At 50.8% G+C, this 14,690-nt stretch overlaps 1 protein-coding gene across 1 annotated transcript in view; it reads left to right on the plus strand.

Annotated features, from left to right (window-relative positions):
• The first annotated feature begins 228 nt into the window (after nt 1–228).
• phf2 (PHD finger protein 2) overlaps nt 229–14,690 on the plus strand; it is a 156,040-nt gene continuing 141,578 nt past the window's right edge. Inside the window, 2 exon segments of the mRNA XM_069939768.1 lie at nt 229–868; nt 870–889. Of these exon segments, the coding sequence (XP_069795869.1) occupies nt 518–868; nt 870–889 (371 nt within the window). The 5' untranslated portion in view covers nt 229–517.

The raw sequence follows: 14,690 nt of genomic DNA on the forward strand, positions 1-14,690 counted from the left end.
ATTGCGTGACTTTATTATAACTATTTCCTGGGTCATCTAATTTTTAAATGTTTTGTTCAATATTTCCCCATCTCAAGTATTTCCTCCCCCCCCCCCCCTTTAAACAGCATCTTCTGATTGGAACTTCTCGCACTATTTTTCAAACGCGTAAGGCACGAGTCTTCCCCCCGGGTAAATCCATGATAAACAATAGCTTTGCGGAGCGGAGAAGGTCCTGGGGCTGGATGAGTTGAGTGTCTGTACAGTAACGCCTCCCACAACTGGGGCAAAAGATGGTGTTTCACCCCGCGCCCGCCCGCCGCTTTGAAGTTTGGAAGTGACAGCGCTACTGAACGAACAGGCCGCTGTTACACTGTAGCCAGGGCAGGCTGCGCTGCTGCCAATATGTAGCAAAGCTCGGCGCGAGCCGCTGACGTAATAATGCACTGAATGGATACAGTCCGCTCGGTACAGTAGCCAAGTGTCAGGCGGGCGGCGGGCGGGCGGCGGAGCGCATTGTGGCCGCAACCGAGAGACGATGCGAGCAACCTTCGGGAGCGGGGGCCGTGTGAGCGAGGGGTGCGCTGGGGAGAGGAGGAGGAGGAGCAGGCAGAAAGAAAGGACAGAACTCTCTCTCTCCCCCCCCCTTCCCCTCCCCACCCTCCCCCTCCCTCCCTCCCTCCTCCTTCACTGTCAACGCTCGGCCGACATCGCAGAAACACACAGAGGAAGAGGAAACCTTCGGGAGAATTTGGTGAGCAGGAAGAAGGCGCTCGCTCTCCCTCCCTCCCTCAAGCTGGAGCCAGCTAACATGGCGGCTGTACCAGTCTACTGCATCTGTCGGTTACCTTACGACGTAACTCGATTTATGATTGAATGCGACGCGTGCAAAAGACTGGTTCCACGGCAGGTAAAAGGGAGTTTTTGTCCCCCCCCCCCCCCCCGGTGTTTCTTCCCCTTTTTCCCTCCTGCTATTTGTTGACTTGACTGTTGGGGAGAGGGGAGGGGGGGGGGGAGGTTCCGAGTTTGGCGGGAGGACACAGGCTCTTCCGAGCGTTGTTTATTTTGATGAGGGAGGGAGGGGGTTTATTGAACGCGGGGGCTGCGGGCAGTGCGGGTGACAGGCGCCGCTTGTCATTGTGGAAGTGGTGGCCTTGTGCGAGCGCTGCCTGCCCCCTGGGCTCGGCGGGCGGGGAGGGGAGGGCTGCTCCTCCAGGCTTCCCGGGTTTTGTTTGTGACCAGTGATCCTTAAAGCAGGGAGCCACGGATTGACCATATGCTTCACAAGTAAGGAACCCCCCCCCCCCACACTTTCTTTCCCCCCCCCCCGCCTCTTTTTTTCTCCCCCGTCGAACTGCTGGACTATTTTTTTCCTTCAGTGTTTTATCTGCGCCCTTGGGGAGGAGGGGTTTCTCGCTTTTGTTTGTTAATCAAAGAAGCGGGGTCTATTGACGATTTTGCACGGGGTTTATTTCTCGTATTTGCACGTTGTAGCGGCCTGAAAAGTGTCAGAAAGCTCTTTCATTCTATCCTGCAGTTTATTCAAAAAAGAAACCGTTTCGCCGCTGACAAATGTCACCTGCTCGGTTTTCTGGAGTTTGCAAAAGGGGTTGATTTTGCTGCGACCCGTTTGAAAGGGAAGGTGGGCTTGCTCGTTGTGGCTCGGACCCCCGAACCGCCTTGACTTGCTCCGAGACCTTGGAGGACCACGAGGAAAGTTTCTCGGAAGTTTGCGGGTTTTTTTTGTGCGTCAGTGATGCCAATGGGAATGTTCTTCCTCCATTTCAAAATGTCATGTTGGTTTGAACCTCTTCTTCCCCCCCCCCCTCCCCGGCCATGAGAAACGGTGTGCCCGCTACTGATCGCTTCCAGTGTCTGGCCCCTTTAAGAGTGTCCACCGTGGACTTGCCGGGACGTTTGGTGGGGACAGCCCTTCCTCCCACTCACTCGCAGCCGCTCCCGAGTGAACTGACGGGTTGAGCAGGGTGTCCACTCTGACATTTCACTGTCCACCTGCAAGGAAACGTCATGTCGTGGGGGTTGGGTGGATTAAAAAAAATGAATCAGTGACATTCTTCATTTCTTCATTCAGGGGGCAAGAGATGTGGTTCAAGAGGGAGGGGGGAAGCACCCCCCCCCCCGCAGTCCCCCCCTGCAGTCCGCACCCCCCCCGCAGTCCGCACCCCCCCCCCCCGCAGTCCGCACACCCCCCGCAGTCCGCACACCCCCGCAGTCCGCACCCCCCCCGCAGTCCGCACCCCCCGCAGTCCGCACCCCCCCGCAGTCCGCACCCCCCCGCAGTCCGCACCCCCCCGCAGTCCGCACCCCCCCGCAGTCCGCACCCCCCCGCAGTCCGCACCCCCCCGCAGTCCGCACCCCCCCGCAGTCCGCACCCCCCCGCAGTCCGCACCCCCCCGCAGTCCGCACCCCCCCGCAGTCCGCACCCCCCCGCAGTCCGCACCCCCCCGCAGTCCGCACCCCCCCGCAGTCCGCACCCCCCCGCAGTCCGCACCCCCCCGCAGTCCGCACCCCCCCGCAGTCCGCACCCCCCCCGCAGTCCGCACCCCCCCGCAGTCCGCACCCCCCCGCAGTCCGCACCCCCCCGCAGTCCGCACCCCCCCGCAGTCCGCACCCCCCCGCAGTCCGCACCCCCCCGCAGTCCGCACCCCCCCGCAGTCCGCACCCCCCCGCAGTCCGCACCCCCCCGCAGTCCGCACCCCCCCGCAGTCCGCACCCCCCCGCAGTCCGCACCCCCCCGCAGTCCGCACCCCCCCGCAGTCCGCACCCCCCCGCAGTCCGCACCCCCCCGCAGTCCGCACCCCCCCGCAGTCCGCACCCCCCCGCAGTCCGCACCCCCCCGCAGTCCGCACCCCCCCGCAGTCCGCACCCCCCCGCAGTCCGCACCCCCCCGCAGTCCGCACCCCCCCGCAGTCCGCACCCCCCCGCAGTCCGCACCCCCCCGCAGTCCGCACCCCCCCGCAGTCCGCACCCCCCCGCAGTCCGCACCCCCCCGCAGTCCGCACCCCCCCGCAGTCCGCACCCCCCCGCAGTCCGCACCCCCCCGCAGTCCGCACCCCCCGCAGTCCGCACCCCCCCGCAGTCCGCACCCCCCCGCAGTCCGCACCCCCCCGCAGTCCGCACCCCCCCGCAGTCCGCACCCCCCCGCAGTCCGCACCCCCCCGCAGTCCGCACCCCCCCGCAGTCCGCACCCCCCCGCAGTCCGCACCCCCCCGCAGTCCGCACCCCCCCGCAGTCCGCACCCCCCCGCAGTCCGCACCCCCCCGCAGTCCGCACCCCCCCGCAGTCCGCACCCCCCCGCAGTCCGCACCCCCCCGCAGTCCGCACCCCCCCCGCAGTCCGCACCCCCCCGCAGTCCGCACCCCCCCGCAGTCCGCACCCCCCCGCAGTCCGCACCCCCCCGCAGTCCGCACCCCCCCGCAGTCCGCACCCCCCCGCAGTCCGCACCCCCCCGCAGTCCGCACCCCCCCGCAGTCCGCACCCCCCCGCAGTCCGCACCCCCCCGCAGTCCGCACCCCCCCGCAGTCCGCACCCCCCCGCAGTCCGCACCCCCCCGCAGTCCGCACCCCCCCGCAGTCCGCACCCCCCCGCAGTCCGCACCCCCCCGCAGTCCGCACCCCCCCGCAGTCCGCACCCCCCCGCAGTCCGCACCCCCCCGCAGTCCGCACCCCCCCGCAGTCCGCACCCCCCCGCAGTCCGCACCCCCCCGCAGTCCGCACCCCCCCGCAGTCCGCACCCCCCCGCAGTCCGCACCCCCCCGCAGTCCGCACCCCCCCGCAGTCCGCACCCCCCCGCAGTCCGCACCCCCCCGCAGTCCGCACCCCCCCGCAGTCCGCACCCCCCCGCAGTCCGCACCCCCCCCGCAGTCCGCACCCCCCCCGCAGTCCGCACCCCCCCCGCAGTCCGCACCCCCCCGCAGTCCGCACCCCCCCGCAGTCCGCACCCCCCCCGCAGTCCGCACCCCCCCGCAGTCCGCACCCCCCCGCAGTCCGCACCCCCCCGCAGTCCGCACCCCCCCGCAGTCCGCACCCCCCCGCAGTCCGCACCCCCCCGCAGTCCGCACCCCCCCGCAGTCCGCACCCCCCCGCAGTCCGCACCCCCCGCAGTCCGCACCCCCCCGCAGTCCGCACCCCCCCGCAGTCCGCACCCCCCCGCAGTCCGCACCCCCCCGCAGTCCGCACCCCCCCCGCAGTCCGCACCCCCCCGCAGTCCGCACCCCCCCGCAGTCCGCACCCCCCCGCAGTCCGCACCCCCCCCGCAGTCCGCACCCCCCCCGCAGTCCGCACCCCCCCCGCAGTCCGCACCCCCCCCGCAGTCCGCACCCCCCCCGCAGTCCGCACCCCCCCCGCAGTCCGCACCCCCCCCGCAGTCCGCACCCCCCCCGCAGTCCGCACCCCCCCCGCAGTCCGCACCCCCCCCGCAGTCCGCACCCCCCCCGCAGTCCGCACCCCCCCCGCAGTCCGCACCCCCCCCGCAGTCCGCACCCCCCCCGCAGTCCGCACCCCCCCCGCAGTCCGCACCCCCCCCGCAGTCCGCACCCCCCCCGCAGTCCGCACCCCCCCCGCAGTCCGCACCCCCCCCGCAGTCCGCACCCCCCCCGCAGTCCGCACCCCCCCCGCAGTCCGCACCCCCCCCGCAGTCCGCACCCCCCCCGCAGTCCGCACCCCCCCCGCAGTCCGCACCCCCCCCGCAGTCCGCACCCCCCCCGCAGTCCGCACCCCCCCCGCAGTCCGCACCCCCCCCGCAGTCCGCACCCCCCCCGCAGTCCGCACCCCCCCCGCAGTCCGCACCCCCCCCGCAGTCCGCACCCCCCCCGCAGTCCGCACCCCCCCCGCAGTCCGCACCCCCCCCGCAGTCCGCACCCCCCCCGCAGTCCGCACCCCCCCCGCAGTCCGCACCCCCCCCGCAGTCCGCACCCCCCCCGCAGTCCGCACCCCCCCCGCAGTCCGCAACCCAATCCCGATAAACACACACTCTCCTACACACATGTTTTAATATTGAAATCAACTCTGCATAGATATTTTGAATCCAGGGTTACAGTAATTTGGTGCATGCTAAGAATGGTCAAATGATGGTTTATTTCACGGACAAAATTTTAATCATCTTTTTTAATGAACTTGTTAATCTGCTGTGGGTGCATCTCTTCATAATTGGGTATTATGAATGTAACAATGGGTATTTGCCAAGCAGAGTTACTGTTTTATGTCTTTGGCTACAGCCAATATATTTAAAAATAAATGCAGTAATTTGCCAGACCACTTAAGGTAAGCAGAACAAGGTCCAGCATTACTTTGCAAAAGAGTATTTGAATTTATCATAACTAACTTTATTAATGCAGTAGTTTTCTTTGACAGTTAAATGTTTAGTGAATTTGCCTTAATCCTTTTTTCCCCCTTAAGGATGATGTAGGATGCTGCAAGTATACTTGGCAAAATAGCCTGGAATTTGTGCTTGGTTGCCTTGATTTATTTAACACAGTACCAAAAGATTTTTTTTACTGGTTTTAAAGATTCCATAATTTTTAGAGAGAGATTATTATATGTTCAGTATCATTATGTTCAGGAAATTGTTTTAAAGGTTGCTTTCAGTAAATTAACATTTCCTTACCATAATGTGGTGAATTAATTTGATTGACCAATCCTTATTTTTATGGTTGATTAATTTTAGCAAAATTAATGCATGAAGAATATTTTAAGTTTCTATGATCCGATCTTGCACGTTATATATTTTGGAGATGGTGGTTATTGAATAAGCTTTGGCAGAAACACACAAATAATTTTAAATTTGGGGCACAAACTTTTGCCTGTGAGGCCCAAAACAGAAGCTCAAATGTTTTTGATCAAGCAAAACTATAATGAACGATGACTTTTCCATTAGCTAATATTGATTATGTGTTTTCCTCTAGTATCAAAATGAAAATTCTTTGAACATAATATTGAATTTGGGGGGAATGCTAGACTTGCCACACATGCAAAACACTTTCCTGATTTGGTTTTATGTAAATTTAAAAATGCTCTCAGATGAATAAGAATTATTATAGAAACAACATATTAATTTTGATAATATACATGAAGTATAGGTAATAAAATTGTTGTGGATGATTGAAATCCTTCCCTCAGCAATATTTTTAATGGTGGTGAATTATTACCATCTTCCCAATCAAAACGAAGCTTCTTTTATTCTACAAAGATCTATCAGACTTTTAAAATGGCAACTAGTTTTCTATGGGAATTAAATTGACTGTGTCAAGCCTTGTGTGACCATCGTTGGATCCACACTACACTGATTGTGGAATGTTTTATTCCACCCATGTTCACCGAACTCATATACACACTTGGATAGCAGCAAATAGATCCACCAACTTTAACTCTTGATAAGTGAGGCCTTGTGCAGTAGAAGGACTTTCTCATGAACCTGTAAGGCACCTCTCAGAGAACTTTTGACAACCAGCCCCTAATTTGTTTGTCAATCTGGCCTCTCTTTGAAACAATTGAAATTGATAAATTGAATTAGTTGCCGAATCTTTATCCTAGTCCAACCGGCCTAATTACAGCCTTTTGGAAAATGTACCTTCTTCTTCTGTTATTTTTTTAAACACTGGGAAGGCTATTAAACCCCTTTGCAACTTGCCTGTGCCTGAAATGATTCAGTATTATGTATTTGAACCTTTTGCACTTTCTGTTCACCCATATGTTCTGGTCTTTTTCGGCTGCCATTTCATTAACTCTCCCCTTTCAAAAGTCACATTTCCTCACACCTCTGAAGATTTAATTTTAGATGTCATATGACTTTTATAATTCGAAACTTTGATAGTTTACTTCACCGCAGAACTATAATGTCAAATTCAGATCAGCTATATCTAGAAAAAGAAGTTCGGCACTGAACTCTAGGCCAAACGGCATCCAGTGTTCTCCAACTTGAGCTGCATCCATGAACGTAAACTGTAGATACTGAAAATTTGAAATGAAAATAGGAAATACTCAGTCGGCCAGGCAACATCTGTGCAGACAGAATAAATTTCTTGACCAGCAATACACTTCATTATTTTTGTACCTTGCACCTGGATTTCTGTCCTTCCAAATTTGTATGTCAACAAATTCACATTTTCTATATTATCAGTCACTTTAAATAAAAAAAACTTTAAGTTTATCTTCTGTAAGAATGGATTTTGATTTCAACGTTGCTTTGAAATGAACGTTAAAAACTTTCAGATTTGGAATTCTGAAATAAAAATCAATAAAAGCTGGTAACATCTGTAGGTTAGACTAAAACAAGAAACATTTGATCTTTTTAGGTTGCCCTTTGTCAGAAGAGGGAAGGAAAGAAAACAATTTCATCTTAAATTGTCAAGGCAGGATCTCAGCAAGGGTCGGGCCTTTCTTGAACCCTTGATCTGATCACTCCCTGGAATTGATACTCGAACCCTATGTTGGTCCATGTCTGCTTCTGATCTTTCTCTGCAATAATCTCTGGTGCTCACTTTATTCCCCAGCAAACTCCTTATTTGTTGGGTCATTCTTTATAGTTTCTTTCATCTTTGCGATGAAACGCCCAACAGACCTTCTTTTCCCCTGAGGTTTCACCATCCTACCAACCATTCCCTTCTCACACGTTTCCATGCTTTGAAGGAAAGGAAAGCGCATGCTCTTCTAATTCATTCTTTCCCTTCTGGTGGGAACCCACCAAATAGTACATGTGAAGCATTCGCAGTTTAAATCTATTCTACTCCATTCAGAGCTACAATGTGGTCTTCGCAGCCCTGGAGGAATCAAATACACGTTGCTGAGCTCTGTGGTTCAGTTTGCAGAGGTGACCCTGAACCTCCAGCTGCCTGTCACTTTGCTGTTGTGCTCTCACCCATCTGTCTGTGGCTTCTTGCACTGCTCCGGTGTCACCCAAGATAAGCTGAGAAGCAACGTCTCATCTTCCAGCTGCACACCTTGCATTGTATATTGGGTACATTGACTGTTTTTGCTCTTGGTCACCTGTTTTAGAACATACAATAGAAGAAATCTACAGCACAGTACAGATCCTGTGGCCTATAGCATTATGCTGACCTAATAACCTACTATAACAACTGTCTAGAATTTCCTCACTGCATAACACCCCATTTTCCTCAGTTCCATGTACCCGTCTAACAGTCTCTTAAAAGTTCCAATTGTACTTGCCACACAACCATTGCCATGCATCAACCACACTCTGTGTGAAAACACCTTAAAACTATGCCCCCTTGTGTTAACCAATACAACCCTGGGAAAAAGCCTCTGGCCATCCACACAATCAATGCCTCTTGTCACGTCGTACTCCTCGGTCGGGTCACTCCTCATCCTCCATTGCTCCAAAGAGAAAAGGGCCAAGTTCACTCAACCTAGCCTTACAAGGCATGCTCTCCAATCCATGCAGCATCCTTGTAAATTTCCTCTCTCTGGCATCCACATCCTTCCTGCAGTGAGGTGACCAGAACTGAGCACCATATTCCAAGTGGTTTCTATCCAAGGTCTCGTATAGCTCCAATGTTCCCTCACAGCCAAGACACCACACAATATTATTTAAAGTTTTTCCTTTTTGCTTTGGCCAATGTTCACAGCATTTCCTACATTTTGCAGCTTTTACATGTCTTTTTTTTCTCTTCTTTCAATTGCACTTGATAATCTAATAACCATCTGCCTTCTTCAGAGCCCATTATCATGAGCTATCGTGGCTTCACCTTGTCAGAGATGCTTCTTTTGACCTATAAATCCCTTCTTTATATTCTCTGCAACTTGAAACTAACTCGCGTTTGGTTTGACAAGAGGATGAAATGCAAACTAACTTTATTCTTCCCACCACTGCTGCCTGACTAACTGAGTGCTGCCAGAATTTGCTTTTTTTAAAAATATGCATTTTGAACTAATGCTCACATTAGCTGTTGTGATGAAACAGCCTTTTAATTCAGGCTCCTGCCTGCTTTTACTAATAACTTGATGAAGGGCTCAGGCATGAAACATTAATTATACAGTGCCCTTTGGGACAAAGACGCTTTTTTTTCCTTTGTTTGCCCCTGTGCTCCACAGTTTTAAATTTACAATCAAAACATTCCCATGTAATTAAAGTGCACATTCCAGATTTTATTTAAGGTTATTTGTTTCAAGTGCACATTCCAGATTTTATTTAAGGTTATTTGCATGCATTTTGGTTTGACCATGTCAAAATTAGAGCACTTTTTATACATACCGATAGTTCTACCATTTCAGGGTACCATAATATTTGGGACATAGCAATGGCAGATATATTAAATAAAGTAGCCTAGTTTAGTAATTTGTTGCATTCCCTGCATGAACTCTGTGATTCATAGACATTGGCAGGTATCTTCTCTGGTGATGTTCTGCCAGGCCTCTACTGCAGCCATCTTCAGCTCCTGCTTGTTTCAGGGTCTTGGCCCCCCTAAGTTTATTCTTCAGCATGTGGAATAAATGTCTAATTGGATTTAGATCAGGTGACTTGGCCATTCAAGAATTTTCCTGTTTTTAGCTTTGAAAAACGTTGTTGTTTTAGCAGTGTGTTTGGGATCATTGGACGGTGCTTCATCCTACATTAAGACAATGATTTTGGAGGCATTTAGTTGTTTAGAGTGGAATCGTGAGAGTTTTGATTCGTCTGGTATTGCGACTCATCGCTTATCGCCCGTGCCATGTGCAGTCATCTCCCCTTTTTTCCCACTGGACCCTTTGGCTTCTGAATCCACGTTCTACTGCACTCCTCAGTATCTTGCATGTTCACTTCATCAGTCTTGGGGACAATGGAGTTGCCAGGTGGAGTGAGAATTGGGAACCCCTTTGCCCAGTGGGGTGTGAATATAACTGTTCTACTACCTGATGGGGCACACTGAGCTACCCCTGCAGACCATTAACCCAGATGCCTGTGGGTGGTCGGGGATGCGCAGCAGGCCATGAGATACCAGCCTCCACTCCCCCATTCTGTGCTTTGGCCCCAGTGAAGTGTGAGCCTTGGTCAGATTGTACCTCCATTGAGATTCCATAAATGGAGGAGAGGTTCTATAATCCCCTGATGGTGTTGTCCAGGTTGGCCCTCTCACAGGTCACTGCCACCAGGACACCCAAGTAGGTGTCCACCATCATCAACAATAGCACTTTTTATTTTGGCGTGGGAGAGGCCCGATGTTGCCAATCTGCCTGATCTGCTCCCGTGCCATGGTGAATGTGATCCGGTGGATCCATTGTCTACCCCCGTGGTTTGACCTGCTGGCAGGTGGGGCAATTGTACACCGCCATTTTAGCCTCATCATTAGTGAGAGCCACCCCTAAATTGCTCACTGTCATGTGCCATCAGACCCCAGTTGCCCGCTCTTGTGGGGCACTTGTATTGCCAGTGCACTAAGGTCAGTGTGATCAAGGTGCAGGGTAGATGAGCTGATTTGTGCTGCACGGTCCATGTCAGTATTGTGGTCAGCCTTCACCGTGTCTCGCTTAGTGTGCATGTCCACATGGTGGACTGTGAGCACACTCTGCACAGCCTGCGCCCAGATAAACCACTAGTTCTGCTGGCACTAGAGCTGGTGACTGAGTTTGCCACCCTGTGTCATGCCACTGGGCCATCCATACAGCCATGCCCCGGGGTGAGGGATGGGGGTGGGAAGGTGTCAGTGTATATACAGATAGGCCTGTAGTTTCTCGGAAATGCCACAAAGTACTAAACATGACGACTTTAATATACATGTCATTGCTACATCCCAAATGAGGGGACTATGTATAAAAAGTGCTGTCATTTCTACATGGTCAAACCAAAATGTATAGAAATAACCTTGAATATAATCTGCAATGTGCACTTTAATTACATGTGAATTTAAAACTGGAGCACTAGGGGAAATACAGGGAAAAGGTGTCTTGGTCCCAAACATTATTGAGGGCACTGTACACCTTTACCTCCGATGGACACTGTGAGATCTGCTAAATTGCTCCAGCATTTCTGTATTTTTATAACATTAAACATGAATCTTGTGAGTGTAGAATGTGACATAATGAATTTAACAAAATGCCAGTAATTTGTTGATTTAGAAGTGTATTAGTGTAAAATTGTCTATATTGACATGAAAAATATTGGCCTGAATTTTGTTCCTCAGGGGTGGAAGATGAAGCACTGATATCTTTGACATTCACTCATTCTTTCTGCGTGTGCTGTTAAACTTGGAAATCAGGAACTTGGTGGAAGATATCCAGTTCCATGAAATGTGCTCTATGGCTATCACTGAGTGATAAAAGAAAAGTGTGATATTCTGGTGGTACATACTAATTCATCAGAAAAAGTTAAGATTTGCCTGTTGCCATAAATCTTTGGCGTGGCAGTGTTATGTCACAGACTGGCAGCAATCGAAATTCACCAAGAGACTTGATGTTTTTCTTTTAAAACAGTATATTTATTAGTAACTAATAATAATATTACAACTTAGCTCACTTAACCACAACTGTACACGCACGCTTGTGTGTATGTGTGGAATAACCAAACCATTACAGCTTAGGCATAATTCTGAAAAGTCAATTCCAAAGTTCAATCTTAGAAATCCTGCGGATTTTAAACTGATGCCAGAAGTAATTACAAAGAGGTGAGAGACTGTCAGTTCTATATCTTTACTGTTGCTACATAAATGACCCTGTTTGAACTGCTGAGCTTTACCAGCATTTTGTGTTTTTACTTCAACCACAGTGTCTGCAGATTTTTGTAATTTACCAGGTGAGAGACTGAGTGATCAGACTGCTGAAAACTCACGAATACTTGTCAAGTTGCTTCCAGAGAAATGTCCTTTTATACGAATGGTTGCCACAACTCCCCTCTTCCTTGTGTTGGGGAAATGAAATGTGATTTCCACAATGCTTCCAAAACCCAGGCATGGGTCAGATGAAATGACCATCACAATGGTCACGATCCAATAAAGCTTGCTTGCTTTTACCCAAATATGGGTTAATCAAAATGACCATTCCAGTGGTCACAGTGGTTCAGTTATTTCCCTGACAAGGAGAATCATCAGAATTGTCCATTTCACACAGGGTAATTCCACTTCTGTGTTCATTAGATGACTGGCTGATCAATAATGAAATCTGTTTCTTTAGATCTCCCAATCACATGACTCTCTCACCATCTGATTTTCCTGAATAAACAACCATTGTTCTTTTCTGTTTCTAGAGTATCAACTTCTGTTTATAGTCAATACTTGCTGGTGCCTCTCCATCTCAACACAAGCTGCGAATGGTTGCAGCTTGCACAAATCCTTAAAATGACAGTCACACTAAATAAAATGTGAGCTTGTAACTGCTGCCAGGCCATATCATTGGAGAGGTTGTAGATCATTTTGGGCACAGGTCACACACTCCTCCTCTCCCTCCCATCGAGCAGAAGATAGAGTTTAGAGTCGTGCACCTCCAGATTCAAGGAACTTCATTCCTGCAGTTATTGGACCATTGACAGACCTTCCTTTAGTGTAAGATGATGCCTTGAACTGTTTGTGTGCTTTTTTTTAACGTAGTATCCTGCACTTTTGTTTCACATGGCACTAAATGTTCTTTTGTTTTTAATCTTGTGCCACTTGCTGTACTCTGTAAAGGTTCAATATGAAAAACATAAGTATTCACTGTATCTCCATGCACTTGACCAGAAACAATTCAATTCAATAATACTTCAATTAAACTAGCCAATTAAGAATTTCCAACACTGCCTGAAGCCATTTTCTTCATCCAACGTTCATGTCCTCCGATTGGATGCAATTCTTTCCTTAAACAGGATTTTTAAGATAATTGGGTGACATTTGTGAACAAAGTCCTGGCATATGTTTCCCCTAAATTCTCTCATGATTTTACTACACAGTTAAGTAGTGAACTGGATTCAATAATGGCTGGACGAGAGAAGCCAGACGGTAATGGTGGGGGTGCAGATTGGGAGATCACTTCGCTGAGCAGCTCCTCTCCATTCGCAACAACAGCGACTTCCCCAATAGCCAACCATTTTAATTCCGGGTCACAGTCACATGCTCGTGTGTCTGTGCATGGCCCTGTGTACACTATCCCACCCAGACCACCCACAAATTGGAGGAACAACACCTGATTTTCTTTCTGGGCACTGTCCAGCCGGATAGCATTAACATTGACTTTACTGCTTTCCACTTAACCTGCTCGCCTTTGCCCCTCCCTTCCCTTCCTCTTGTCTTCTTTCCCTCAGCTCTCCACTCCCTTCCCTCTCTATTCACCTCGCTCCCCTTGCTTGCTACCATGCATTACCTCCCTTCTCCACCTATTACCTCCTACATTGACAGCTCACCTCTCCCCTTACTTTTTTATTTGGATACCTACTGACATTCTTCCATACCCAAAAAAGTTGATTATGTATTTTTACCTTTGATACATAAAAGATGCTGTTTAAACTGCTTAGTTTCTCCAGCATTTTACAGTAATGGTGGATGATTGCTTCTCATACTGGAGGCCTGTGACTGGTGGTGGGCCTCGAGGATCGGTGCTGAAACCATGGTTGTTTGTCATCTATGTCAATGATCTGGATCATAATGTGGTCAATTGGATCAGCAAGTTTGCAGATGACACTAAGATTGGATGTGTTGTGAACAGTGAAGAAGGGTTTCAAAGCTTGCAGGGGGATCTGAACCAGCTGGAAAAATGGGCTGAAAAATGGCAGATGGAATTTAATGCAGACAAGTGCAAGGTGTTGCACTTTGAAAGGACAAACCAAGAAAGGACATTCATGGTAAATGGTAGAGGACTGAGGAGTGCGGTAGAACAGAGGAATACAGATGCATAATTCCCTGAAAGTGGTGTCACAGGTGAATAGGGTCTTAAAGAGAGCTTTTGGCATATTGGCCTTCATTAATCTGAGTATAGGAGTGGGATGTTATAGTAAGGTTTTATAAGACATTGGTGAGGCCAAATTTGGTGTATTGTGTGCAGTTTTGGTCACCTAACTACAGGAAAGATATCAATAAGATAGAAAGAGTGCAGAGAAAATTTACTAGGATGTTGCTTGGATTTCAGGAACTGAGTTACAGGGAAAGGTTAAACAGGTTGGGACTTTAATCCCTGGAGTGTAGAAGAATGAGGGGAGATTTGATATACATATGTAAAATTATGAGGGGTATAGACATAGTAAATGTGGATAGACTTTATCCATTGACAGTAGGTGAGATACTAACCAGAGGTCATGGGTTAAGAGTGAAAAGGGAAAAGTTAGGGGGAACATTTTCACACAGCGAGTGGTGGGAGTCTGGAACGAGCTGCCAGCTGAAGTAGTGAATTTGGGCTCAATTTTAACATTTAAGAGGAATTTGGACACATAATGGATGGGAGAGGTATGGAGGGCTATGGACTGGGTGCAGGTCATTGGGACTTGGCAACAAACATGGTTCGACACAGACGAGAAGGGCCGAAGGGGCCTGGTTCTGTGCTGTAATGTTCGAAGGTTCTATGGTTCTTTGGGAGAGTAGCATAGCACTAATTCATTGCTTTAGTGTCATCGAGGAAGGTCAGTCCATGTGTCACTTGTCAGGGCCTTCATCTTTGCATGAGGACTGGGAGGAGGAAATGAAGGTCAACTTGCTGCAGGGGAGAAGGAGAGGAAGGTGTGGAGAACTCTCTTCACGTGACATTTAGTGATATTCCTAATGCACGTGACCCCAGACAAGGTACCTGAAAAAGCTTCAC

The sequence above is a fragment of the Narcine bancroftii genome, chromosome 5 (assembly GCF_036971445.1).
Source record: "Narcine bancroftii isolate sNarBan1 chromosome 5, sNarBan1.hap1, whole genome shotgun sequence".
In the NCBI taxonomy this organism is placed as follows: domain Eukaryota; kingdom Metazoa; phylum Chordata; class Chondrichthyes; order Torpediniformes; family Narcinidae; genus Narcine; species Narcine bancroftii.